The sequence below is a fragment of the Acomys russatus genome, chromosome 11, assembly GCF_903995435.1.
Source record: "Acomys russatus chromosome 11, mAcoRus1.1, whole genome shotgun sequence".
Taxonomy (NCBI): domain Eukaryota; kingdom Metazoa; phylum Chordata; class Mammalia; order Rodentia; family Muridae; genus Acomys; species Acomys russatus.
Genome location: NC_067147.1, coordinates 60,884,615 through 60,910,318, shown reverse-complemented (window position 1 = coordinate 60,910,318; position 25,704 = coordinate 60,884,615). Strand labels below are relative to the sequence as shown.

At 58.5% G+C, this 25,704-nt stretch overlaps 3 protein-coding genes across 3 annotated transcripts; 1 reads left to right on the top strand and 2 right to left on the bottom strand.

Moving 5' to 3' along the window:
- Positions 1-3,111: 3,111 nt before the first annotated feature.
- On the bottom strand, positions 3,112-19,155 carry LOC127195935 (complement C4). Its single transcript, XM_051153568.1, has 41 exons — positions 18,991-19,155; positions 18,701-18,896; positions 18,100-18,301; positions 17,867-17,937; positions 17,106-17,194; positions 16,427-16,509; positions 16,230-16,326; positions 14,861-14,966; positions 14,650-14,782; positions 13,805-13,920; positions 13,535-13,711; positions 13,227-13,412; positions 12,829-13,014; positions 12,179-12,337; positions 11,411-11,537; positions 11,199-11,273; positions 10,838-11,032; positions 10,638-10,749; positions 10,477-10,547; positions 10,106-10,245; positions 9,782-9,991; positions 9,294-9,345; positions 9,112-9,201; positions 8,788-8,997; positions 8,603-8,678; positions 8,233-8,389; positions 8,024-8,140; positions 7,772-7,943; positions 7,453-7,685; positions 7,202-7,369; positions 6,792-6,851; positions 5,975-6,068; positions 5,709-5,898; positions 5,527-5,617; positions 5,336-5,410; positions 4,509-4,611; positions 4,264-4,353; positions 4,092-4,190; positions 3,891-3,974; positions 3,414-3,546; positions 3,112-3,276 (listed from the first exon to the last, which is right to left on the bottom strand). Exons 1-41 carry the CDS (start codon positions 19,053-19,055, stop codon positions 3,135-3,137), a joined length of 5,232 nt encoding a protein of 1,743 aa, XP_051009525.1. The 5' UTR covers positions 19,056-19,155; the 3' UTR covers positions 3,112-3,134.
- A 446-nt stretch (positions 19,156-19,601) lies between these two features.
- Positions 19,602-23,432, bottom strand: Stk19 (serine/threonine kinase 19). Its single transcript, XM_051153549.1, has 7 exons — positions 23,309-23,432; positions 23,092-23,228; positions 22,130-22,225; positions 21,071-21,210; positions 20,348-20,445; positions 20,091-20,238; positions 19,602-19,905 (listed from the first exon to the last, which is right to left on the bottom strand). The coding sequence occupies exons 1-7, from the start codon at positions 23,406-23,408 to the stop codon at positions 19,860-19,862; spliced, it is 765 nt and encodes a 254-aa protein (XP_051009506.1). The 5' UTR covers positions 23,409-23,432; the 3' UTR covers positions 19,602-19,859.
- Positions 23,433-23,822: 390 nt separating this feature from the next.
- Positions 23,823-25,603, top strand: Dxo (decapping exoribonuclease). The gene is made up of 6 exons (XM_051152639.1): positions 23,823-24,181; positions 24,342-24,577; positions 24,669-24,888; positions 24,966-25,101; positions 25,212-25,306; positions 25,396-25,603. The coding sequence occupies exons 1-6, from the start codon at positions 23,823-23,825 to the stop codon at positions 25,544-25,546; spliced, it is 1,197 nt and encodes a 398-aa protein (XP_051008596.1). The 3' UTR covers positions 25,547-25,603.
- Positions 25,604-25,704: the final 101 nt, after the last annotated feature.

The following is a 25,704-nucleotide window of genomic DNA, read 5'->3' as shown; positions in this document are numbered from 1 at the left end:
TAGAGGGACTCCCTAGAGCCACACAGACACCACCAGCTTTCCCAGTCTCTGTGCAACATCTCCCTTCTAATGATGGTGCTGAGGCTCATGGGAGAAGGTATGGCGCCCAGTAGATATGTTAGATTTAAAGCGTTTTAAAGAGGCTATCATATGGTATGGAATGTATTTGTCTTTTGTTTTAAAAAAATGTTAAGCAACTGGGCTACGCAACATAGACTTCTTCCCCAGGATTGGAAGGGGTTGGTGTCGGCTGGGTTAGGAGCTGCTCAGCAGTTATGGGGGTTATCATGGTGGAGAAACGAAGCCGCAAGAACAGAACAACAACATGTAACGCGGGGGATAAATGTTGCTAAAGATCAGTGCTTGGTGAAGAGCGTTATGCTGACTTAAGAGAACAAACCCGATCTGAAGATGTAGTAATTGAAGTGTCGTGTTGCAGCCTTAAGAGCGTGGGACATGGGTGAGGAGCCTGGTAAGACAACCACCTCATTACTGGGCAGTCCTTACAGAGACTGGGTTCAGCGCTGGAGAGAGCCACACCAGACCCCGAGCCGGGCAGGCGTTGACACTGATTATGGCGTATGAAAATGCACGTAGTGGATGTAACAGAGCAATCAGACCGTTAACAGCATGAGAGACCCATTAGATGGATGGGTAAGAAAGACAGTTAATATTGGCTCCCGGGAGCATCGAGCCAATGTTACAGGACAAGCAGTCGTAAAGCTAATCATACCTTAAAAGAGATGCTTATTAAGCAAAAAGGAAGGGTAAAGACTCCCCTGGGGACATATTAAATAATGATTTGTTGACTTTAAATTTTCTTAATGTTGTTGAAAAGGGACAAACAGCCGCTGAGAGACATTGGGTTATAGAAAAAACTGAGGAACTAGGGCAACCAGCTTACTATAAAGATATGTCAACGATGAACTGGAAACCTGCACTAGTTCTAAGATGGAGACGTGGGTGTGTTTATGTATCTACAGGGAGTGAAAAAATATGGTTACCAACAAAACTTACAAAGATTAGATTTGACCAGGGATGACCTCCTACTACCTGAAACATGAATGACTTCGCATAGCAAGGGAATATTATGGGCTACCTGGTCCTCATGACACGACATCCTTTCCTACAGCATGGATATTACAGCTCAAACAGACATGTAAAGTCAATGCCTTACACCTGCTCAAAAACAGGGCAGAAATTTATCTTTAGATGATTTGTTCCATATATATATATTAATACTTTTTAAAGTTTGCTTATTTTCAGAGCAAAGGACCAGATAACAATGAAGACAAAGCAGGTAGCCCCAGTGATTCAGCCTTGCAGACTGCCTCAGCTACTGTTTCCTCAGGAATTTGCATGCAGATCAACTTTAAAAGGGCTAACCCAAAAGATCAATCCCAAAAAGACTGGACAGAAACAGATACAGCTAGCTTTCCCAGCACTTGGCCAATACCCTAATTTTCTAAGGGTGCCCAAGAGATGTTTTTACCTCCCCCTCAAAAACAAGATGCCCCTGTTCCCAATATGTGGAGTGGGTGTTTCTGGTGGGTTACCAATGTTTTTTATTGGCTAGGGGGGTTGATTATAAGTTAGTAAAGGTTATATTGAGGGATTTCTTTCTTTCTCCCCTCTACCCTTTCTTATTTTTCTATCCTATCTAGTGTTAGGGGAAAGGAGGGAAAGAGGGAATGACAAAAGGTGGAGTTTAGAATTATAGGATAAAAGGTAGATTACTGAACTTCTAGCCTCAAATGTTGAAGACTAGATAGCCATTGCATTACTATAAGCTTTAGTTTAAGGGCTAAAAACATGTTTTTAGGTTGATAAATGTAAATTATAATAAAGTGATTTAGGAAAACTTTGGACACTAGGACAGGACTCACTAGGATAGGATAGATAGTGGAATACTTTCTCCAAGATTGTCAACTATAAATGGACTGGGCTTGGGGGCTGGAAAGATGGCTCAGCGGTTAAGAGCACTGACTGCTCTTCCAGAGGTCCTGAGTTCAATTCCCAGCAACCACATGGTGGCTCACAACCATCGGTAATGTAATCTGATGCCCTCCTCTGGCCTGAAGATGTACATGCAGGCAGAGCACCGTATACATAATAAATACATGCATAAATAAATAAATAAATCTTTTTAAAAATGGACTGGGCTTTATCTGTGTAACTTGTACCTGATAATTCTCATAATTCTTATGTATATAGTTTATTTTTTTTAATATAAAGGGGGCCTATGTAGTGGATGTAAACGTGTTTTTGTTTTGAGCCCAATTGTGTGATATGGGAACGGACTTGTGAGAGAACAGGTGGTGTTTATCCACTAGAAAACGAACCACCTCCTGCAGGGGCTTGGTCTTTGCCAGCTGAAACACGCCTTAGTACAGACTCTCAGACTCTGTATGTGTGTGTGTGTGTGTGTGTGTGTGTGTGTGTGTGCCTTTGGGTCTTGGTATTGTCTCCTATTGTTTGGCTGTTCATGGCTCTATTTCGAGAGGCTCCTAGAGAGAGCCGCTGCAGAGAAGCTTCCAGGCTCCTGGTTCTGGCTGCTGCTCAGGGTTCCAGCGGCTGCAGTTGCAGTCACTTTTGTTGGATTGCTGGTTTGCTGTTTAATGGGTCTGCAGGAATCCTGCCAACTACGCCAGTGGAATCGCTCAAGGAACTGAGTATAAAAAGGTCTACTTCTCCTGTTCCCATGAACCTCTTTTCTTTCCTCTCTCGGGCAGGTGGCTGGCTCCTGGGAGATGTGTTTCCCCATGAGTGTTCAGGAACAACACAGTCAACAGACCCCACAGCTCCAACTAGACAGAGGTAGACAGTGGGCTAAAGGCGACCGGTGTCCTTAGGAGTGCAGTGACCGTGACGCTAAGGACAGGGCATTTGGGGCACTGGTTACTGGGCTCCAAGATGGACCAAGTCCTAGGCAGGCTTCGGGGAGGGTTCAGAGAGAGCTTTACAACCCAACGCTCAGGCTTGCAAAGCCTGGGTGGGTGGCAGGCTGCTCCGCCTACAGATGGACACACAGGGACATTGTGCTGCCAAAAGCTTTTATTTGCTCTGTCAAGCGGAGTCCTCATCCAGGGGCCCTGGCTCTGGGGTTGAGTCCAGACATCCAGTGTCCAGCGCCCTCACACCTGGCATCCCTGGGTGCTGTACTCCTGGAGGAAATCTCTGAGCTGGGCGCAGGCTGCCCGCTGGCGGGTGCTCTGGCACAGGCGCTCAGAAGGCATCTCCTCGATCCAGCTATTTGAGTCCAGTAAGTACTGGGGGCTGCAGGTGACACGGCCAGGGTCAGCACAGGGACATGAGGCACTTGGCTTTGGAGGGGCAGAGCTAGGTGACTCGGATCTGTCCCCACAGGAAGGCCACAGATATAAGGACAAGGGATGGAAGGCTCAGTGACTTACTCTCCCTTGAGGTCATTGGTGACACCGTCCAGGCCCATGATCAAGTACTCCTTGTTGGGCTCCAAGCGAAGGCGACAAGAGGCCCGGACCAGGAAGTTGCGGGTCTGACCTATTGAGGCCTTGGCATCCTTGGCTGGGGACAGAGACAAGACATCAGAGAAAGGAAAAAAGGGACTCCGTGTAGCCCCTGCCATTACCCACCCTGCTCCTGACAGAAGGTGGTGGTCATTGCTTATGAGCAAGCCCAGGCTCCCAAGACCAGGGGCTGGGGAGATGGGATGGTGGTGAGGGGGAGGGGGACGGGAGGGTTCACACCCAAGCTTTGATTTCCCCAATTCTAAGATGCCCCACCCAGCCCTCTGCCCCCACCACTCTCCTGCCTCCACCACTCCCCAGCCTCCACCACTCCCCTGCCTCCACCACTCCCCTGCCTCCACCACTCCCCTGCCTCCACCACTCCCCAGCCTTTCTTCCTACTGAAATGCAGGACTTGGGTGATCTTGGTTTCAAAGAGGCGGAAGGCAGCTCTGCCATCTTCTCGGAGAACTTTAACCTGGAAGCCTTGGAGGGGACAGGAAAAGGGAAGGAAGTCAGGGCAAGGCCAAGAGGCCACAAGTGGGCCTGGGGGAGGAGCCCAAGGGGCTGGTGCCAAGAAGAGTGGAGGCGGAAGGGACTGACCATACTCCACACGGGGGTAATAGCAGGCAAACTTCATCCTGTAGCCGTCCTTGTCCTGCACGCCTCGCTCCAGAGCCCTTCGCTGTCGAGGGCACTTCCCTGAGGTCAAGGGTCAGATGAGGCCTCTGTAGCCTTTTCCCCCAGCAGCACCCCCCTCCAGGCCTCAGCTCACCCTCAGCACACTGGCAGACGTCTGCTGAGCACAGGGTGGACAGAAGCTTGCTCTTGGTCGGTGCGGCATAAAACACAGAGCACTTGTGATCTGGACACAAGCAGCAAAGAGTGAGGGCCTTGCCTCTCCTCTCTGCCTCAGCACCTCAGAGCCCAGGACTGCCCTGCCCTGCCCCGTGGCATCCCTAACGAGGGGGTCAGCCCTCGTCCCATCATCCTGCTTGCTGGAGCAGCCCAAGTGCTCACCGGGGCTGTAGTAGTCATACAGGACGGCACTGGCCGGCTGCACCAGCCCCACAGCCACCTCCTGCAAGGCTCCGAAGCCCACGCACTCCCGGGTGGTCGGGACCTGCACCGAGAGGAAGGCTGCTCAGGGCCAGGCCGCTGGCTGCCTTCGCCTGCCTTGTTTGTGCTTGGTCACCATGACCTTCTCTCCAGCATCCTGCCACTAGTCTAAAACTGGTCCCCAAGGTCTCTAATGACCTCACTGCTGCTGTGGTGACCTCGTCCCGGTTTTCACTGCCTCACTGCCGAGTCCCTCCCTGGCTCGCTGCAGGCATGCATTCCCTGCGAGGCCCTCCATGCGGTAGGTTAGCGTTTGAGCCACCTGGACACCTCTCCTTTCCCACGAGCACAGGCCTGAGCAGGCTCTTTCTTTCCTACCAGCATCCATGGTGGTCCCCATGTCTCCCTGGATCACCACCAGCGTCCATGGTGGTTCCCACGTCTCCCTGGCTCTCCACCAGCATCCATGGTGGTCCCCACGTCTCCCTGGCTCCCCACCAGTGTCCATGGTGGTCCCCATCTCTCTCTGGATTCCTACCAGCGTCCATGGGGGTCCCCACCTCTCCCTGGATCCCCGTAAGCTCTTGGAGGCTGACAATTGCCAAGCTGAACTCACAGCCCCGTCCTTGAATTGAGGTACGGCAGGACACGTGCGTCCTCTGAGGCCCTCTGCCTACCAGCCACCTCCTCATGCCCCCAGCATCTGCTACCACTTCATCTGACCTTACCACACAGGCTCAAGAACCCAGAGCCTTGCAGTCCCTCCTGTGACACTTGTCCCCACTCACCGAGTCAAAGTACAGTAGGACATGGGGCCCATCGGTCTCAAAGTGGCTCACGTAGCGGTCAGAGAGGGAGGTCAGCTGCAGGGACGGGGACAGTCACAGCTTAGGGGCCCTGGTCATTGCCTGTGACTGGTTTTAATACTGGGGTGCTGTGAAGACGGGGCGGGGCTCCTAGGGATAGAGGGGGGCTGTACCTTCTCCAAGTCGGCCCTCAGGGCATGGAACCCACTCAGGAGGGTGATGTCTGCGATGGCCATGCCAGACAGGCCCACGTCACCATTGCGCCTACACGGGGGAGGGGTACGGATTCCACCTGTGCCGCACCGTGGAGCCCCGCCAGCCCCTTCCCATCTCCCCAAGAGCTCGCAGCACCCACCAGATGCACACAGTGTACTGCACTCTGGACTCCTGCTCCTCTGCCACCTTGGGGGCCTCCCTCCTGCGGCGGCTCCTGCGACCCTCGAACAGTTGCAGGGGTGTCACCGGCTGCGGGTGGGCACCGGGGTCATCTGCGGCCAGCGAGTCATACTCTCCGTAGTAGTCCTCGTAGTCCTCGTTGGCCTCCCCTGTGCACGACAGGGGTGAGGAGGTGCCGGCCCACGTGGGCCCTGCAGGGCTGAGGGCCCGGGCCCCGGCGCTTACGTGTATATTCCACATAGCCCGTGACCGTCACTTCCAGCTGAAGGTCCTGGCAAGTTGTGTTCTTCAGGTTCAGGACATTGTAGGTGCGCAGGATCTGGCTCGGTCAGGGAATACACGGCACAGGCTTGAGGGGGTCTCCTGGGCTGGAGGACCTAAGGTCCCCAACTTCTCCAGCCCCCACTCCCAGCGTCAGGCCCAGCACATCAGTAGCACTGGGTAAGGTGTGTGTGTGTGTCTGAGTGTGTCTAGGTGTGTGTGTGTATAAGTGTGTATGAGTGTGTGTGTGTGTGTGTGTGTGTATGTGTGTTCCCTGAGAGCCCAGCCTGGCAGAAGGGACAGAGAAGCCACACCTGACAGCTCTGCAGGGCTCCTGGCTTGTCTCACATAGTCCAAGCTGGCCTCAAGCTCTTTATATAGCAAAGAGGACCTCCCGCCGCCCCCTCCCAAGCGCTGGGATTACAGGCCATGACACTGAGAGCCACGTGTCCCCAGGCTGTCAGTACCACGGCAGAGGAGTAGCTAGCACGGCAGTAGAGCAGGAGTCTACTGGGCCAGAGGAGAGAGGTGACTGAGATGAGTTTGGAGAGGCAGCGAGCCTCATGGGTGGAAAGGGGCTCTCTGGGTCAGACAGGCACACAGGAAGAAAAGGTACGTGGGGACCTGCGTCCCCTGTGTACTTGGGAAGAGGGACAGGCCCCGGCCCGAGAACCAGGACGTGGCTTCCTACGCACGCACACTCTGCCCACAAGCTCTCTAGTTGGGGGCCCAGTTCCTCCACCTCCACCCTCCCACCCCCACCGTGAGCCACTGGCCTCACCTTCAAGGTGCCTTTGCTGTTTCCTCCCACGTTCACATTGATCTTGCTGCCCAGAGAGAACTTGCAGGAGGGAGAGGAGCGGGGGGGGGGGGGTCAGAGCAGCCTGCCCTCCCCCCACCAACCTCGCCTGAGACTCCTAGACCAGCGGTTCTCAGCCTGTGGGTCGCGACCCCTTCAGGAGTCACACATCAGGCGTCCTGCATGTCACCTATTTATAGTGTGATTCACAATAAATAGGAAGTAGCAAGGACATGCGGGGACCACGTTACAGGGTGGCAGCATTAGGAAGGCCAACAAGCACCGGCCCGGCCCCTGCCGTGGGCTCTGCACATGTGCTGTTTGATCTCGACAGCCTCAGGAGAGGCTGACCTGGCTCCCATGCCACAGCAGGGAGGGAGGGAGAGAGTCACCTTCAGCTCCTCCTCCAGACCCTTGACTTGGTGGTTGTTGAGCTGCAGCGAGTAGGTCTTGAACCCATTGCGGCCAGTGGAGCTGAGCGTCACGTTGAGCGCCTTCTCCTCGGTGGTGTGGGAAGCGATCCAGTACGCAGCCAGGGCGTCCAGGGTGACCACTGTGTCCTAGGGAGGGGGAGGCCAGGAGTCAGGCACGCACGGGGGTCTCAGAACCACCCACCCCCCCAGCGCCCCGCGGCTGCCCCTACCTGAGTACTGCGGAATCCGCCGGCGAAACTGCCCTGGTGGGTAAGCCAGGATGCAGCCTTGTCGGCCATTTCTCCCTTCCCCTCCCTCAGCAGCAGGTGTAACAGACCGTAGGCTGTGGTTTCGATCCACAGGGCCGGGGCCTGGGGCACAGGGTCAGATGGACCACGGGGCGCTGCAGTGGGCGACACGACGTTGTCCTGGGAGCCGATGGCCAAGCCCCAGAAGATGTTTTCTGGAAGAGATGTGGGTGTTGCGTGAGCCACAGGCCTCTCTGGCCGCCCCTGCTTCCAGGCTTGGCCGGGGTACCCTCGCCCTCACCACCGGTTTCCTCAGCCATGGCCATCAGGCTGTTGTGCGCCACATTCCGCAGGTCCTCGGAGGCCTTGGTCAGCGTCAGGGCGTAGGCTGTGATGGCGGCTGCGTGGGCGCCCAGAAGCCCAGCGCTTGCCTTCTGCCCCAAGAACGAGTTTGCTTTGGAGATGGAGGCTTCCTAGGGAGAGCAGAGGCCTGAGCCGCTAGCCCCAGCTCCTCCGAGGGGGCGGGCAGGACAGACGCAGGCAGCGTCCTTACCACCCTGAGTTTCAGCTGCTCGGCGCCCTCGTCCTGGAAGACGGCCAGCCCATGGTGAAGGGCGATGACCACGAAGGCGGTGAGTGCCACCGTCTCATCCGCCCCTACCAGGCCCCCCTAGTGAGGAGAGAACGAGGCTGTCAGGCTGGAGCGGTGGGGGGCCCAGCCGTCCTGTGGCAGTCTTCCCCAGGCCTCTGGCGCGTTCACACCTGCATGCCTCTGTGGATGACTGGACACGGGTCGTGGAAGGAGCCGTCACCAAGCTGCTGAGTCAGCAGCCAACTAGCCGTCTCCTGCAGCTTCTCGGGGGCATCGCTCACCTGCTCCTGAGCCAAACTCAGGATCTTCAGCACAAAAGCTGTGAGCCTAGAGGGGAGGAAGGGTGGCTGGAGACCAGGCTAGACCCTCAAAAGCCGTGAGCCTAGAGGGGAGGAAGGGTGGCTGGAGACCAGGCTAGACCCTCAAAAGGCGTGAGCCTAGAGGGGAGGAAGGGTGGCTGGAGACCAGGCTAGACCCTCTGTTGGCCTGGCTTGTGGTGTATAACTCTCCTGCTGCCCTGAGCACACTCCCAAGCCTCACCAGGTGCTGCTGTCGCGGTGTAGCCAAGCACCAAAGGAGCCATCTTTCTTCCGAAACTGCTGGATCCGCATGTGGCCTGGGAAAGAAGAGATGGTGAGGTGGTAAGGCCAGCTCCCGTCCCTTGGCCCCTGGCTGCTGGTCTTGCCCGTCCCTGCTCTGACCCCTGCTTTCCCCGAACCCAGAACCTTTCTGGATCAGATCCATAGCGTGGTCCTTGGTCTCGGGGGGCAGTTTGCTCCACTGCTCTGTCTTGTCCAGGTAGCGAGAAGCAGTGAGGGTAGGGGCCAAATAGAGCATGGTTTGCTCGGCACAGCCCCGAGGAAGCCTCAGGAGGGAGGCCACGCCTCCTGGGGACAAGGCGCCTTCGGATCCCAGGGTCTCCAAGGCTTCAGAGGCTGGAGGAAGGGGAAGTTGCAGATGGGACTGAATCTGGGGGTTGGCCAGAGCAGGGCTCCACAGGCTGCGGGCGGGTCAGGTGCTTGCGGGAAATGTCTGGGCTGGGTGCCCACCTGTGACCCTGACAAAGCTGCTGAAATCCCCATCAGGGATGATGTTTGGATCAGAGCTGCCGGGGATTTCCAAACTCCGGCGTCTGTTATCTAGGGAGACAAGAGGTGCTGGAGGTTGGCCCTGTGGCCCGCAACCCCCGCTTCCCCCCAGGGTACTGGTGGCGAGGGCAGGAGGCACTCACCCAGGGGGTTGAGTTCATACACTATCTCTTCTCTGTGGATGGCCCCTTCCTTCTGTCTCAATGAAAAAGACAGTGAGGGATCAGCCAGGACTTCACCCGCCCTCCCCGGTGGGCACCTGAGACTAGGGTGTCAACCTCACGGACACGACATGAACAGGGACACGGCTGCTCATTTGCCTAGCATGCACAGGCCCTGGGCTGAGCTCCCAGGACCACAGAAAAAAGACACCTGGCTGTGACAGTGCATGCCTGTAACCCCACTGATCCGGAAGGCAAAGATGGGAAGATTGCTGAAAGTTCAAGGCCAGCCTGGGCTACAGAATGAGTTTGAGGCAAGCCTGGGCTACATATCCAGCCTCTGTCTCAAAATAAGCAAATAAATAATTTCAGGGATGGACAGAGCTGAGTGACAAGGTTTGAGCGCTGAGCCCTGGCCTGGTCAGCTAAAGGACAGTTGGTTGGGGGGTAGACTTAGGGGAACCACTCACTTCAATTTGTAGAATCTTAGACACAGCATCTCCCATGTAGAGATCAGAAGACCCTCGAGCCACCACCTTCAGGGGCACGGAGGCAGCAGCCGTGGGTACCACAGAGAAGGCGACAGGCCGGGCAGAGCCTGCAGGCACCAACACCTGCTGGGCCAGCAGCCCACCACCCGCCAGGCACAGCCCCTCCACTGGAGACACATGGACACTCACCTAGGCACAGGAAATCAGGGATGATCAAGGCCATGCCTGAACCCTCCCTCCCTGGCAGCACCCCTCCCCCCACACACCCCCACGCCTCGGGCCCAGGCCCCCAGGGCATCTCACAGTCAGGTTAGTATTCAGATAATTGTAAAGAACAGGCCGCAACTCCAGCTGCTCGAAGCGGCGAACAGAGACGGGTAGCCGCAGGTGCAGGTGGAATTCTCGGAAGACTCGGACACGGGTGGGCGTGGCCACACACAGGCCTATGGATAGGGACATGGGGCAGGGACAGGGATGGAGAGACACCAAGACCTTGGGCCACAGCGAGGAAGGGCCTGGGAACCACTTCATTTCACCCTCAGCCTTAACGCACTGTCTGACTAGAGGCAGCGAACGTTTTCCCACGTCCAACCGGCTCCGCCCCACTGTGGGGAGCAGCCGGCTGTGCGGGGTCGGGGCAGAGGGAAGAGGGCGGCCTGACAGGGCCACCTCACCTTTGCTTTTAGACAGGCTCACACCGTGAATCTCCCACGTGGTCAGGGAGTCAGGGAGCCACAGCGTCAGCCTGTGGCAGGAAACGCAGAGAAACCCCGTCACCCACAAGGCTGTGTCCAGATGCAGCCCAGAGGCAAGACCAGGCAGCCCAGGCCCTCACAGTTTGGAGCGGTCCACGGTCTCCACTTTCCAGAGCCAGTTCTCCGGGAAGAAGCTGCGCACAAGTATGTCGTCCTCGTCCATCAGCTCTTCTTCCTGCAGCACCTCCTGGGCTGGGGACGGTGGGGATGGGGGTGAGGAGGAAGTGCCTTGTCCCGTCAGGCACCACCACCAGGCCCCCAGCTTCAGCTGGCTGCTCACCTCGGGCAGGGCCCCCCTGGCTCCTGGTGAGGTTCTTGCGAAGGGCTTCGGCAAACTTGCAACAGGCCAGGAAGGGCTCCCTGCAGGCCGGCTGTGGCACCCGGGCCGCCCGCTGCTCGCAGGTGCGTGTCATAGGCAACTTCGTCAGCCCATCTTGGCAGCAGCGCTTGCTTTCGGGAGAAGCATACTGACCCACTGTGTGCCGGGAGAGGCGAGGTAGGTGTGAGGGGCTGAAACACATCCCTGCCCGCCCCACCCCCCGCCAACCCCTAGAACCACCAGCACATGCTTGGACATCAGTCGGCAGGCTGATGGTCAGCCCACCCCGGCCCAGCACCAGCGTGTGGCTCCCTCAACGCACACTTCTCACTCATGGCTTTATGGAAGTTCACGCTTCTCCTTTGCCGGCTTTTCTTCTCTTTGGGACAGCTCAGGGCTGGGAGAGCAAGAGGGCAGTCACGCCACACAGAGCTGGCTCAGGGTTAGGGTTTAGGGTTAGGCCTGCCCCTCAGCCCAGCCTTCTCGGCCCCGAGTCTGCCCTTCCTTGTCTCTGCCCACTCGCTCCATTCTTACCCGCTCTGGTTTTGGTTAGCTGGTCACCGTCAGAAAAGGCCAGACCGGCAGCCTCGAACACCTGAAGGGCACTGTCCCCACCTCCAGGACCACAGCCAAGGTTGTAACTGTTCATCACTTCAAAGACCTGGGGGCAGGCAAGGCACGAGTGGCCAAGGGGCAGGATCTGCCACTCCGCTGTGGGTATCAGGGCAGGGCTCAAAGATGAGAGCTGAGGGGCTGGTGAGATGGTTCAGCAGTTAAGAGCACTGGCTGCTCTTCCAAAGGTCCTGAGTTCAATTCCCAGCACCTACATGGTAGCTCACAGCCGTCTATACTGGGATCTGATGCCCTCTTCCACAGGCAGAGAGAGTGCTTATATACATAATAAATAAATCATTTTTTTTTTTTTTTAAGATGAGAGTGGGAAGCAAGACCAAGGGAAAGAGAGGAAGTAGCCAGGACCTAGGACCCAGGACCCAGGACCCAGGCCCCAGGCCCCAGGACCCAGGACCTAGGACCCAGGACACAGGGGCCAGGACGCAGGAGCCAGGACACAGGGGCCAGGACCTAGGACCCAGGACGCAGGAGCCAGGAGCCAGGACCCAGGACTCAAAATGCAGGACCCAGGACCTACGACCCATGACCCACGACCCACGACCCAGGTCCCAGGACCCAGGACGCAGGACCCAGGGAAGACTGGGAGGGGCCCTGGGGACTGAGACGAGAGAATTAAGGCCTAGAGCACGGGCTTGGAGGAGAGGGAGGCGTGGAGAGGCCGTGACAAACCTTGCTCATGTCGAGGGGTTTGTGGGACCGGCCACCCACGGCGTACAGAGCCGTGTCCACTGCCCCCAGGGCCACCAGGGCTTGGGAGTCCGTCAGAACTTGGAGCTTCATGCTGTCCCCATTACGATAATCCCTGGCGCCATCCACCTTCAGTTCCAGCTGGCAGAACGGGGAAGGACAGGGTGGTCAGCGGGGAGAGTGGGCTGCGGCCCCATGTGCCACCCACACACAAGGCCCGGCGCCCAGAGACCAGTGCCTGTAACTGACTTCAGCCTTGAAAGGCAGAGCTAGGGGATTCCCAGAGAAGGCGTTTAGGGGACAAGGCCTCTTGGGGGGCCCTAGGCATGACTAAACTGCCTGGATGACTAAGCAGAAGAGCCATCCAACTGTATCCCCAGCTCACCACAAGCATGTGCATGTGTGAGTGTGCACCCATGGGATATTCAGAATATGCACACACACACGCCCACCGAGCACACACAGACACATAAAGGAGAAAAATAAAAAGTGAAGTGAGCTTTCGCCTTCAGCCCCATGCACACTCAGTGGCTAAACCAATCACCTTGTCTTTCTCCAAGCCCCTGGACACACACGCACACTGACACTCACATGTATGCGCACACACGCACACACGCACACCCCTCAGTCACCTTGCCCTCACAGTCCCCGGGCTGCACATTGATGAGCAGGGAGTTGGCTACTGGGAGTCCTTGATGATAGAAATAGGCCACAACGTAGAAGGAAGGTGCCAGGCGATGGTCCACAAACACGGAGATGGAGGTCACGGTACTCACGGGCTCCCGACTCACAGCCATGATCTGGCCCCGGGAGAGGATCTGGGCCAAAGAGGAGCAGTGAGTGGTTCCCAGCCTGTGCCCACCCGGCCCTAGTCCTGAGCCTGTGCACACTCTGCCCCCAGTCCTGAGCCTGAGCACACCCTGCCCCCGGTCCTGAGCCTGTGCACACCCTGCCCCGGTCCTGAGTTGAGCCCGTCCTGCACAGGCCTCTGCCCACAGCCCCACACACCTATACCCCGAGTCCCACACACCATGTAGTAGTAATGAGAGAAGGTAGGCCGGGGGATGTTCACAGTCCGCAGGTTCAGGGTGAGGGTGTCCCCCACACGAGGGGGTCGAAGGTCTAGAGGCTCAATGGACAGGAAGCCAGAGCTGCTGGAAGGTGGGGCTTGTACGGTGAGTGTGGCTGTGGCTGGGTAGAGCGAGTCTGCAGAGACCTGGAGGGAAAGCAGGGTCTACGCCAAGGCTTCCCTCACACAGGCTGGGCCAGACGCACTCGGGACAACCCATGCGCCCTCCCTGCCCCCACGCCATCCTCGGGGCTCAGGGACGCAGTTACCAGGAGCCGCAGCTCCGTGGTGGCTGGCGGGATGTGGATGGGCACGCTGACTTGGCCAGTCCCGTCCGTGTTCTGTTGAAAGGTCATGACTTTTGAGTGGGAACCAGATAACAACGTGGCAGAAACCTTGACGGGGACCTCAGAGGCCGCGGAGCCCGACATTTCTCGGACCAGGGCCTGGAGGAGTGTAAGTCAAGAAGCAGGGTCATCAAGGCTGCATGGCCCACAGCCTCCTCCCCCCACCCCCAGCCCCGCCAGGCCAACAGGAACCTGCAGCAGGAACGGGGCCCCAGGCACAAGATGGCGCTTGGTGCGGCCCAGGTCCAAGGAGAAGGTAGATGACACAAAGCGCCAGGACGTGAGCTCTGCCTCCTCCATCTCGCCTCCTGCAAGACGGAGCACACGGGGAGCACGGGGCTGGGAGCCTGGCTGAGCACCGCTGCGTGTGTGTGTGTGTGTGTGTGTGTGTGTGTGTCTGTCTGTCTGTCTGTGTGTCTATGTGTTTGTGTCTGTGTGTGTCTGTATGTGGTGTGTCTGTGTGTGTCTCTGTGCCTGTGTGTGTCTGTGTGTGTGTCTCTGTGCCTGTGTGTGTTTGTGTGTGTATCTGTGTGTGGTGTGTCTGTGTGTGTGTCTGTGTGGGTGTGTCTGTGTGTGGTGTGTCTGTGTGTGTTTCTGTCTGTGTCTGTATGCGCCTCTGTGTGTGTCTGTGTCTGTGTGTGTCTGTGTGTGGTGTGTCTGTGTGTGTGTCTGTGTGGGTGTGTCTGTGTGTGGTGTGTCTGTGTGTGTTTCTGTGTCTGTATGCGCCTCTGTGTGTGTGTCTGTGTCTGTGTGTGTGTCTCTGTGTCTATATGTGTCTGTGTGTCTGTGTGTGGTGTGTCTCTGTGTCTGTATGTGTCTGTGTGTGTGTGTGTGTGTGACACGTCTGTCGGATGAGTGAGTGAAGAGATGAATGATACAAAACAGAAGGTGATGGGGAAAGGGCAGGGCTGCCCTGGAGTGTGGGGGCTGCTGGGGCTCGTTGGTTGTGAGCTGAGCTGAGCTGGCAGAGGTCGGTGCTGAGATGAAGAGCTCCCTCAGGAGCAGGGGTTGAGGAAGCAGCAGAGGACGCCACCCACCTGGGGACTCGATGACGGCTGCCGCAGCATAGAGCCGCAGCCCCTCCAGGTCTCCCATCCCAATGTTGACTTTCTCCAGAGCAGCCTGGAACTGCCCCCTGGAGATGGAAATATGGCTCTGGCCTTCCACCAACTAAGACGAAGAAAACAGGACGTGAGTGAGGCTGCGTCCCCACTCCCACTCCTGTCACCTCCCTCACCGCTCTCTTACCTTGGTCTGGGTCTCCAGGCCCCGAAGGAAAGTCTTCTTCCCGTGTTCCTCCATGAGTGCGAATCGTGTGTATGCCACACCCTGCACGGGCCTTCCATAGACATACCTGTTGCCGCAGGGAGACAGGAGGAGAGCTGAGGGCTGGGGCAGCCACCCAGTGGGTAAAGTGTTTACCACTCAGAGCCCACGTAAAAAGGCAGGAGGTGTGGAAGCATCTGGAGACGGGGATTCTGAGGGATACCTGCCTAGCCTAGGCCCATTCCATGTAAGGATGACCTGACGTTGCCCTCTGGCTTCCACAAACATGTACACACACACACACACACACACACACACACACACACACACACACATCTTTGTTTTGTTTTTTTTTTTTAATTTTAATTTATGTGCATTGGTGTGAGATCTTGGAGTTACAGACAGGTGTGAGCTACCATGTGGTTGCTGGGAATTGAACCTGGGTCCTTTGGAAGAGCAGGCAGTGCTCTTAACCACTGAGCCATCACTCCAGCCCCCTCTTTTTTTTTCTTTAACACAACATTTAATATCTTTTTTTTTTGGTTTTTTGAGACAGGGTTTCTCTATGTAGCCTTGGCCATCCTGGACTCGCTTTGTAGACCAGGCTGGCCTCGAACTCACAGCGATCCACCTGCCTCTGCCTCCCGAGTGCTGGGATTAAAGGCGTGCGCCACCACACCCGGCTTTAATATCTTTTTATAAAGATTTAATTTATTAGTATGTGTACAGTGATATGCCTGCATGTACACCTGCAGGCCAGAAGAGGGCACCAGATCACGTTATAGATGGCTGTGAGCCACCATGTGGATGCTGAGAATTGAACTCAGGTCCTCTAGAAACACAGTCGGTGGCCTTAACCTCTGAGCCATCTCTCCAGCCCTACCTACACACACACACACACACACACACACACACACACACACGCACGCACGCACGCACACACACACACACACACACACACACACACATCTTTAATCCCAGATGGATCTCTGTGAGTTCAAGGCCAGCCAGGTCTACAGAGTGAGTATACAGTGAGAGTGACACTGTCTCAAAATCCAAAACCAAAAACAGGAGAGCCAAGGGTAGAGGGGACTGGGTTGCCCACAGGGAGTTCTGGGGGTGGGGCCAGAGGGCGGGGTTATCTGGACTTGGAGGGGTGGAACCAGAGGGTGGGGTTACCTGGCCTGGGGGGTAGGACCAGAGGGCGGGACTACCTGGCCTGTGGGTGGGATCAGAGGGTGGGGTTACCTGGCCTGGGGAGTAGGACCAGAGGGCGGGGCTACCTGGCATGGGGGTGGGACCAGAGGGCGGGGTTACCTGGCCTGGGGGTGGGACCAGAGGGCGGGGTTACCTGGCCTCAATGTCTAACTGGATGTCCTCAGAGTTACTGGGCTCTGTCACGATATAGGGCTTCTGAGGCTCCAGCTTCACTTCAAAGTTGGGAAGGACTGAATGAAAGTGAAGAGACGCGTGGGCCAGGGCCCTGTGAAACTGTCCCCAGGGCTGCCCTGCGTCACACTCCTCTCCACCCCTCACGTCAGCACTTACCATATTTCTTCACTTCAAAGTAGGTGCTGCTATTGGACTGCAGGCCGTCTGAGAACCTAGCTGAGATCTTCCAGGTCCCCGGCCTGAAAATGGACAAGGGCAGCAGTCGGGCTACCCACCCACAGATGGCCGTGGCCTAGGTGAGTCCAGGCTAACCCCCACGGCCATGGCCTGAGTGAGTCCAGGCTACCCACCCACAGATGCCCACGGCCTAGGTGAGTGCAGGCTACCCAGCCACAGATGACCGTGGCCTAGGTGAGTCCAGGCTAACCCCCCCACCACAGCCATGGCTTAGGTGTCCAGCCACAGATGGCCATGGCCTGAGTGAGTCCAGGCTACCCACCCACAGATGCCCACGGCCTAGGTGAGTGCAGGCTATCCAGCCACAGACGACCGTGGCCTAGGTGAGTCCAGGCTAACCCCCCCACCACAGCCATGGCTTAGGTGTCCAGCCACAGATGGCCATGGCCTGAGTGAGTCCAGGCTAACCCCGCCATGGCCATGGCCTGAGTGAGTCCAGGCTACCCGGCCACAGCCATGGCCAGAGTCTACCAGAAGAAAGCCATTGTTTGACCAGAGGTTTCGGAGGAGCAGGTTCAAAACATCTGGAATGTGCCCCTTGCCCAATGTCGAGGGCACCCTGAGGTGGGGTGGTGTAGACAGAGGTGGGGGAGCTCACTCTGAGATGTCTGGAATTATGAAGTCATCTTGGAAGATGGAAGTGGGGGCAAATACCTCCTTCTTGCGTACACGGAGGCCATGAGAGTTCTGCAAGGGGAGTCGATGGGGTCAGGTGGGGATTACACGCGTGCACAGGGTCGGGAAGGTGGGGATTATACGCATGCACAGGGTCAGGAAGGTGGGGATTACATGCGTGCACAGGGTCGGGAAGGTGGGGATCACACGCATGCACAGGGTCGGGAAGGTGGGGATTACATGCGTGCACAGGGTCGGGAAGGTGGGGATCACACGTGTGCACAGGGTCGGGAAGGTGGGGATTACACGCATGCACAGGGTCGGGAAGGTGGGGATTACACGCATGCACAGGGTCAGGAAGGTGGGGATTACATGCGTGCACAGGGTCGGGAAGGTGGGGATTACACGCGTGCACAGGGTCGGGAAGGTGGGGATCACATGCATGCACAGGGTCAGGAAGGTGGGGATTACACGCGTGCACAGGGTCGGGAAGGTGGGGATCACATGCATGCACAGGGTCAGGAAGGTGGGGATTACACGCGTGCACAGGGTCGGGAAGGTGGGGATTACACGTGTGCACAGGGTTGGGAAGGTGGGGATTACACGCATGCACAGGGTCAGGAAGGTGGGGATTACATGCGTGCACAGGGTCGGGAAGGTGGGGATCACACGTGTGCACAGGGTCGGGAAGGTGGGGATTACACGCATGCACAGGGTCAGGAAGGTCAGGGGCCAGGCGCTCACCTCCACAGTAACCGTGATGGTGTCAGTGGATGGACGCATCTTTTGATCCAGCTCAAAGACTCGGTAACGAACTAAGAGTGGAGGAGGAGAGGTAGGAAGAGCAAAGCAACTGTGGTGGGGACTAAAGCCTCCAGGGTGGCGCCATGTGTGGCCACCTTACCTAGAGGGCACCAAACCTGTTCTGAGCAACCTGGGAGAGGGACAACGCAGGGGCCCTGAGGCAGGAGGCTCACCTCGCTGGCCAGGGTTATAAATAGGCTGATCAGTCTGCACAAAGATGTGTCCCCGGCGGGAGGAGAAGAGCAGGTTGACACCCTGAGTGTCTGTGCCTTTGGGCGAAAAGTTCTTTAGCCAGGAAGATTGAGCTATTAGCTGGACGTTGGGGGCTCTGTTCAGGTTGAAGAGGCCACAGCTCGTCACATCTCTCAGTGGTACCTGTCAGGAGGGAGAAACGGGATGCAGAGTCCAAGGTGGAGGGGACACCAAGGGCACCTGGCTGGCTGAGAGAGGCAAGACGCGGCTTGGAAAAGCGGCAGAAGGGCCAGGCATCATGGTGCCCAGCTGCGATCCCAACACTTGGGAGGCCGCAGCGGTTCTCTGGGCACTTACAAGCAATCTAGGCTGAACCCCGGAACCCTGTCTCAAGCGCAAAAACAGAGCAAAAGGCACAAGAACCAGTAAATCTCAGCACCGGGAGGCTGAGTGAGGGGACTGCCATGAGTTCAAAACCAGCCTACGCCACACAGCTCCCTCCTGTTTGTAACTAAATAAACGAGCTGTCAACAGGGTGCGCAGGGAGGCCTGAGAAATGGCAGGGGTGCAGGCCCTGGTTACCTCAAGGTTGAGAAGGGCAAAGTCATTTCTTGAGCTGAGAACAAACTTCTTCTCTGGGGAGCAGAGGCGACCACTGCTTGGGTTTCTCAGGAACACTGATCCTTTCACTTCCTGTCCTGGAGGGGCATCCTGGAGCTGCACCCCCACTGACAGGGGGGTCCCCAAATTAACCACAGACGGAGAGAACAGGAGCAACCTGGGAGAGCAGTGTGGGGTACACCTTCAGGCCCTGTCACCCCGCTCTCCCTCACCCCTCCCCACCCGAGCGAGCACCAGTGTCTTCCCAGCACCTGGGCTTCTGCAGAGATGAGACGAAGAGGCTGCACAGCCAGGCCAGTGCCCAGAGGAGCCGCATGGCTGGAGGATCCGGGAGAGGCCAGACCCGCCTGGTCTGACTGTCTGCTCCTTTCTGGTCAACCTAGGGTTGGGGCCAGAGTTTCACTCTGGACCTTGCCCCTCCCCTTGCTCGGATGAGCCGGGAAACCACGTGATGGCCAAGAAACGCAACTGGCCCTGGGCCCAGTGCTGGGGAAGCCACCCAAGCACCAGGGTCTCTGAAGAAATCTTGGCCCCAAAATGGATTTCGTGCTTGTTTATCCCAGCACCAGGCACCTCCCTTAACTGTGTGCGTGTGCATGCACATGTGCAAGTGTGTACAGCACCAACATGGCACATGGACAGACAGTTGAAGTGCTTCCGAGACCCTCGCCTTACATTCAGGCCCCAACAGAAACCCGGGGCTCAGAAGATGGACTGCACGCTCACCCCAGGGAAAACGGATCGAGTAACCCTTGTTCTCTCTGAACTATGACGAAATGCTGAGCCCCAATTTGGCTTCATGCTATCCACAAATGACACCTGGACACGTGTCACAGTAAACAAAGGGCACGGAGACGAAGTACAGTGACAAGTATTTTATTTGGCAATTTCAACCTGACACGATGGGCGGAGCTCTCTGCTCCCTTCCCTGGTGCTCCGAGCAGTCCCACCTTCCTATCCCCTTGGCGCGGCTCCCGGCTCCACACGCACAGAAGCGCAGAGCTGCAGCGCCCACAGCACAGCTCGGGCCAGAGCCTGGTGCCCATCCCGGGGGCCTGTTCTTCCAGGCCAGTGCTTCCAGGAACCCCTCAGAGGGCTGGAGAGCCCAAGGGTTGACTCCTCACGTATCCGGCAGGCGAAGGAGGGTTCCGGAAGTGGTGGGGACACTGTGTGACAAGAAGACAAGGCTGGCACTGTCTAGGCCCAAAGTGTGAAAACTAAGAATTTAGCAGTGTTCTCCTGAGTCCCAGAAAAGATGAGAGAAACTGGGCTGTGCCCAGCCAGTGGCGCATGGCCTGGGGGGCCCAACCCTGGGACCCCGCGATTTCCCAAGACCCTGGACCAGACTCACCAGTCCACCAGCTGGGCTCCAATGAGGTCATGCACGTGGTAGGCAAGGCCTAGCCGCACAGCTGAAGGGGGTCTGCGGCCCAGGAGCTCTGACAGCAGCAGCTCCCGGTACTTGGCCTTCCGCACCATGCTGAGTACAGCCTGGCGCCCTGGAGGAGAGGTGGCCCAGGAAAAGGAAGAGGTGAGTCACACAGGGAGACCTAGAGACCCCACAGGGTATCCTTGAGGCACTGGGCAACTGTGCTGTAGGCGACAGACCTTTCACAAACCACTTAATGAATCTCCCAGCTCCAGGCACAGCCAGCCACCAGCTCCCAGCATCTCGGACAGTGAGGACCCCAGCATTCACCAGCTGCCTGCGGGTGGTGGAGGCCAGATGACACAGCTGCAGCGAGAGCCCGAGCACCCTCCCCGACAGTTGACACATGGGTATCAAGTGGCTAGAAACACAGGCACCCGAGGCAGGGAGCCACTCAGCTACAGGTTCCACCAGCCTGCCTGACTGTCCCCTCTGCAGCTTCTCTGTAGCCTTGAGAGAGAGAGAGAGAGAGAGAGAGAGAGAGAGAGAGAGAGAGAGAAAGAGAGAGAGAGAGACACAGACAAACACTGTGTGTATGTACAGGCGTGTATAGAGCACACACACGTGGGCGGGTACACAAGCATGTAATGTAGAGGCCTGAGGGAGCACTGTCAGGCCCAGCTCCTGCCTGAGGGAGCACTGTCAGGCCCAGCTCCTGCTTGAGGGAGCACTGTCAGCCATGGCTCCTGCCTGAGGGAGCACTATCAGGCATGGCTCCTGCTGCTTGAGGGAGCACTATCAGGCATGGCTCCTGCCAGCCTCGTGCACTGGGCAAGGCTGCTTTCTTGCAGGGTAGAGCGCAGTTCACTTCACTAGGCTGACAAAGCAGCTGAGGAGGAACCGGCTGGAGGGTGGAAGGGATGGGGCTGCCAGACGCACGACATATTGACCCCACATCTCACGTGATCTCCGGGTCCCTGAAGCCATAAGTCTGTGTCATTTGGTCCTGCTGGAAACTAAGGTCCCCACAGGCTGGGAGCACTGAGGTCAAGAACTTCTGCACCACCCGAGCACACGGTCGGCCGTCACAGGCCTTGAGGACCTGGAAGCAAAGATGATATCTGTGGCCAGCATGGCCCCACCCCACCACTGCTCTACCCACGTCACCCCAGGACAACACTGCCTTCCTGAACCCCATCTCTGTGGGTCCCAGGACAGCACTGCCTTCCTGACCCCCCTCTCTGTGGGTCCCAGGACAGCACTGCCTTCCTGACCCCCCTCTCCGTGGGTCCCAGGACAGCACTGCCTTCCTGACCCCCCTCTCCGTGGGTCCCAGGACAGCACTGCCTTCCTGACCCCCATCTCCGTGGGTCCCAGGACAGCACTGCCTTCCTGACCCCCATCTCCGTGGGTCCCAGGACAGCACTGCCTTCCTGACCCCCATCTCCGTGGGTCCCAGGACAGCACTGCCTTCCTGACCCCCATCTCCGTTGGTCCCAGGACAGCACTGCCTTCCTGACCCCCATCTCTGTGGGTCCCAGGATAGCACTGCCTTCCTGACCCCCCTCTCCGTGGGTCCCAGGACAGCACTGCCTTCCTGACCCCCATCTCCCGTGGGTCCCAGGACAGCACTGCCTTCCTGACCCCCATCTCCGTGGGTCCCAGGACAGCACTGCCTTCCTGACCCCCATCTCCGTGGGTCCCAGGACAGCACTGCCTTCCTGACCCCCATCTCCGTGGGTCCCAGGACAGCACTGCCTTCCTGACCCCCATCTCTGTGGGTCCCAGGATAGCAATGCCTTCCTGACCCCCCTCTCCGTGGGTCCCAGGACAGCACTGCCTTCCTGACCGACTCTCCCTCTTTCCCTATTCCCCTCCCCATCTCACTACTCACCAGAGCTGGGCTCCCTCTTCATGAGACGTGGGCTCTGGTTAATGTTCTTTTTGTCGTTCCTATGCCCAGCTTCCCTGCCCCCCTGTGCCCACCACACACAGGCACTCACTCACACACACTCACTCACCCTAGTCCTGTAGTCTTCAGTGAAGACAATCCCATGGGCATCCAAGTCAAAGCCCAGCTGGATGACTCTGATCTCTCCCTGCTCTTGAAGCTCCTTCTGTTTCCACAGAGAGTACAGAGAAAGAAGGGTAAGGCAGGCCAGCTTGTTTAAAACAAAACAAAACAAAACAAAACAAAACAATCCAGGAATGGTGGCATATGCCTTTAATTCCAGCGTTCATGAGGCAGAGGCAGGTGGATCACTGTGAGTTCGAGACCAGCCTGGTCTACAAAGCGAGTCCGGGACGGCCAAGGCTACACAGAGAAACCCTGTCTCAGGGGTGAAAAGTTTGTGCTCTTTTGTGCAATTCTGAAAGCGTTTTTTTTTTGGGGGGGGGGAGATTACGTTTTAGGGAAGTGCACAAGTGCCATGGCCTGCAGGGTGAGGTCAGAGGGCATCTACAGGAATCAACTCAGGAGGTCCAGCTAGGAGCCACCCTTGACCACCTCACTGACCCTGAACAATTTATTGATGTTGTGATGGCTGAAGAAACTCCATTTTATGCTAGGCATCCACCTTGGTACTCACCAGCCGCTTGTCTCTTAGTCCAGTCCCAGGAAGCTAAGTCCCCAGTAACCACCGAGACACACACACACACACACACACACACACACACACACACACACACACACACACTGACGTACAGCAGGACCGTCTGCAACTGTCACTAACTGCTTTTCGCCTTCGGAAACTTGCTCATGGGGACAGTGCGGACTAGCCTGAGGTCGGCCGCCTGCCTATGCAAACCTGGCGGGGCACAACAGTCCCAGGGGGGCTTGTGCAACACTCGTTCGCCCCGCAGTCTCCGAGACAGCTGTCCTGCTCGCAGGGTCACTTGGGAGACCTGGGCGTCAGCACCAGGCTCGCCGCCCTCCCTCGCCCGTCCCCGGGGCCCTGCAGGACACCTCCGGGGCGCTGCTCACCAGCTGCAGGTCGGCCACCGTCCTGTCCGGCAGCAGACTGTACACCTGGCTCCGCAGCGCGATGGGCGGCAGGGCGTCCTCGAACAGCCCGCGGGGGAAGAGCTGCGCGAGCTCCGCCACCGCCTCGCGCGCCGACCCTGCCGGGGAGGACAGGGGGTGAAGTCCCGGGTGGGGGGAGCCCGAGCGGCCCCGCCCCGCGCCCGGTTGCCACGGTTACCGGCGCCCGCCCTCAGGGGATCCGCTTTCAGGGGCTCCGGCGCCCGCCGCCGCTTGACCCCAAAGGCCTCCGACGCCAGGAGCTGTCTCTTGCGATTCATAGCCCGGGATTTCACGTTTCCGGGAAAAGGGCGCCTGGTGACAGGGACTTCCTGCGCAGCATGATGACGATGCGGCCTCTGATTGGTCGTCTTGGGCTTGATTACGATGGCCGCCTCACTTCCGCCGGCCGCGCCGCCGCCGATTGGCCGCCGGGGACTGAGGTGCGGACGGGCCTCGGCGCCGTCCCGTCCCGCCCTGAGGGCGCACGAGCGCGGCGCGGGAAGCCTGTGCACCCGCCCGCCTGACGCGCCGCCCTGACGCCACAGCCTTGGCGGGCAGGCGGGAGCTTTGAGGTAACCAGGCCTCCGCTCTCGGCGCCGAGTGCAGGACGTGGCTGCAGCCCCGGGGCCGGGGAGTAGCCCGGCGCCTGCGCGCCCGCTCCGGAGCGGGGACACTTGGCCTCCCAGGACCCGATGGACCCGCGGTGGGCCAAGAGGAAGGCTGAGCAGCCGGCGGCGGCGGCGGCGGCCTGGAAGAAGCTGCCGCGTCGGGCGCCCTCGCTGCGCGCAGAGCCCGCTCTCTACGCCGGAGCCTTTCCTTTCTACCGGCGCCCTTCCGAGCTGGGCTGCTTCTCGCTGGACGCGCAGCGCCAGTACCACGGCGACGCCCGAGCCCTCCGCTACTACAGCCCGCCCCCCGCCAGCGGCCCGGGCCCGGCCTTCGACCTGAGGGATGGGTACCCCGAGCGGTACCAGCCCCGGGACGAGGAAGCCAAGGAGAGGCTGGACCACTTGCTGCGCTGGGTTCTGGAACACCGCGGCCAGCTGGAGGGGTGAGCGCGGCGCGGCGCGGCCCCGCCCGCCCCCGCCCGCCCCCGCCCGCCCCCGCCCGCCTTCTCCGGCCGGGAGAGCCGAAGGGTCGTCAGCGGGAGCGTTGGCTCGGCGGAGCTAGAGCCCCGGCCAGACCGTTCGCCCCGAACTCTTCCTCCTCAGGGGTCCGGGCTGGCTGGCGACGGCCACGGTGACGTGGAGGGGACACCTGACGAAACTGCTGACCACGCCGTACGAGCGGCAGGAGGGCTGGCAGCTGGCAGCCTCCCGCTTCCAAGGGACGCTGTACCTGAGTGAGGTGGAGACCCCGGCGGCGCGGGCGCAGAGGCTCGCCAGGCCGCCCCTCCTCCGGGAGCTCACGTACATGGGCTACAAGTTTGAGCAGTACATGTGTGCAGGTGAGAGCGGCCCCTGCGGCGCGGCCGCCTCTCCTCCCCTCCTCAGAGGGCCCAGAGCCTCCTCCCTTGCTGCCGCCTCTCTCTCGTACAGACAAGCCCGGAGGCGCCCCAGACCCCTCTGGGGAGGTTAACACCAACGTGGCCTTCTGCTCGGTGCTACGCAGCCGCCTGGGGAGGCACCCGCTGCTATTCTCCGGGGAGGTGGACTGCCTCAACCCCCAGGCCCCGTCCACACAGCCCCCCGCCTGCTATGTGGAGCTCAAGACCTCCAAGGAGATGCACACCCCTGGCCAGTGGAGGAGCTTCTACAGGTCCGGGCCGCGGCTGAGCGGGAGAGCCCCCGGGGCGAGGGGCGACGGGCGGGCTGACCCTTTGCCTGGCCTTTCAGGCACAAGCTTCTGAAATGGTGGGCTCAGTCGTTCCTCCCAGGGGTCCCGCATGTTGTCGCCGGCTTCCGGAACCCGGAAGGTTTCGTGTGTTCCTTAAAGACCTTTCCTACCATGGAGATGTTTGAAAACGTCAGGGTAAGGCAGCGGGTCACAGCTGCTACCTGTTCCCCACCCCACCCCCTGTACCCAGACCTCGGGGCCAGGGCCCCTGTGCCATCTGCCTGCCCCTCCTCTGCCCGCTGCAGAATGACCCGGATGGCTGGAATCCCTCTGTGTGCATGAACTTCTGTGCCGCCTTCCTTAGTTTTGCCCAGAGCACAGTTGTCCAGGACGACCCCAGGTAAGGCGCTCACACTTGTGCGCCACCTCTGGGCCCCGGCCCCCCCCCCCCATCTCTGGCTGCACCCCACACCTCCATCTTTCCCCCAGGCTCGTCCACCTCTTCTCCTGGGAACCTGGTGGCCCGGTCACTGTGTCTGCCCACTGGGGTGCACCCTATGCCTTCCTGCCCTCATGGTATGTGGAAGCCATGACCCAAGACCTCCCGTCACTCTCAGAGACTCCCTCCCGCAAGGAGTGATGCTTCCGAGGACACAGCAGTCTGGTCTCTCTGCAGATAATAAAGCCGTGTTTCTAACTGCGTCTCCTGCTGCGTCTGGACGGAGCCGCCCTGCACCACACTCCAAGCACTCTGTTTTTGCTCTTTTATTGTTACACTTTTGTTTTGTTTTCTGAAAT

What these genes read in the sequence shown, in the direction of transcription:
- LOC127195935 (XM_051153568.1), bottom strand. Translation starts at nt 19,055, where the DNA reads ATGCGGCTCCTCTGGGCACTGGCCTGGCTGTGCAGCCTCTTCGTCTCA. An exon ending in GCTAACCAAAACCAGAGCGG is followed by an intron (nt 11,274 to 11,410) that starts GTAAGAATGGAG and finishes TTGCTCTCCCAG; the next exon opens with CCCTGAGCTGTCCCAAAGAG. An exon ending in TCATCCACAGAGGCATGCAG is followed by an intron (nt 8,141 to 8,232) that starts GTGTGAACGCGC and finishes TCTCCTCACTAG; the next exon opens with GGGGGCCTGGTAGGGGCGGA.
- Stk19 (XM_051153549.1), bottom strand. Translation starts at nt 23,408, where the DNA reads ATGAATCGCAAGAGACAGCTCCTGGCGTCGGAGGCCTTTGGGGTCAAG. An exon ending in CGGTGGCCGACCTGCAGCTG is followed by an intron (nt 22,226 to 23,091) that starts GTGAGCAGCGCC and finishes CTGTGGAAACAG; the next exon opens with AAGGAGCTTCAAGAGCAGGG. An exon ending in GGAGCCCAGCTGGTGGACTG is followed by an intron (nt 19,906 to 20,090) that starts GTGAGTCTGGTC and finishes CTTGTCACACAG; the next exon opens with TGTCCCCACCACTTCCGGAA.
- Dxo (XM_051152639.1), top strand. Translation starts at nt 23,823, where the DNA reads ATGGACCCGCGGTGGGCCAAGAGGAAGGCTGAGCAGCCGGCGGCGGCG. An exon ending in CACCGCGGCCAGCTGGAGGG is followed by an intron (nt 24,182 to 24,341) that starts GTGAGCGCGGCG and finishes CTTCCTCCTCAG; the next exon opens with GGGTCCGGGCTGGCTGGCGA. An exon ending in CAGTGGAGGAGCTTCTACAG is followed by an intron (nt 24,889 to 24,965) that starts GTCCGGGCCGCG and finishes CTGGCCTTTCAG; the next exon opens with GCACAAGCTTCTGAAATGGT.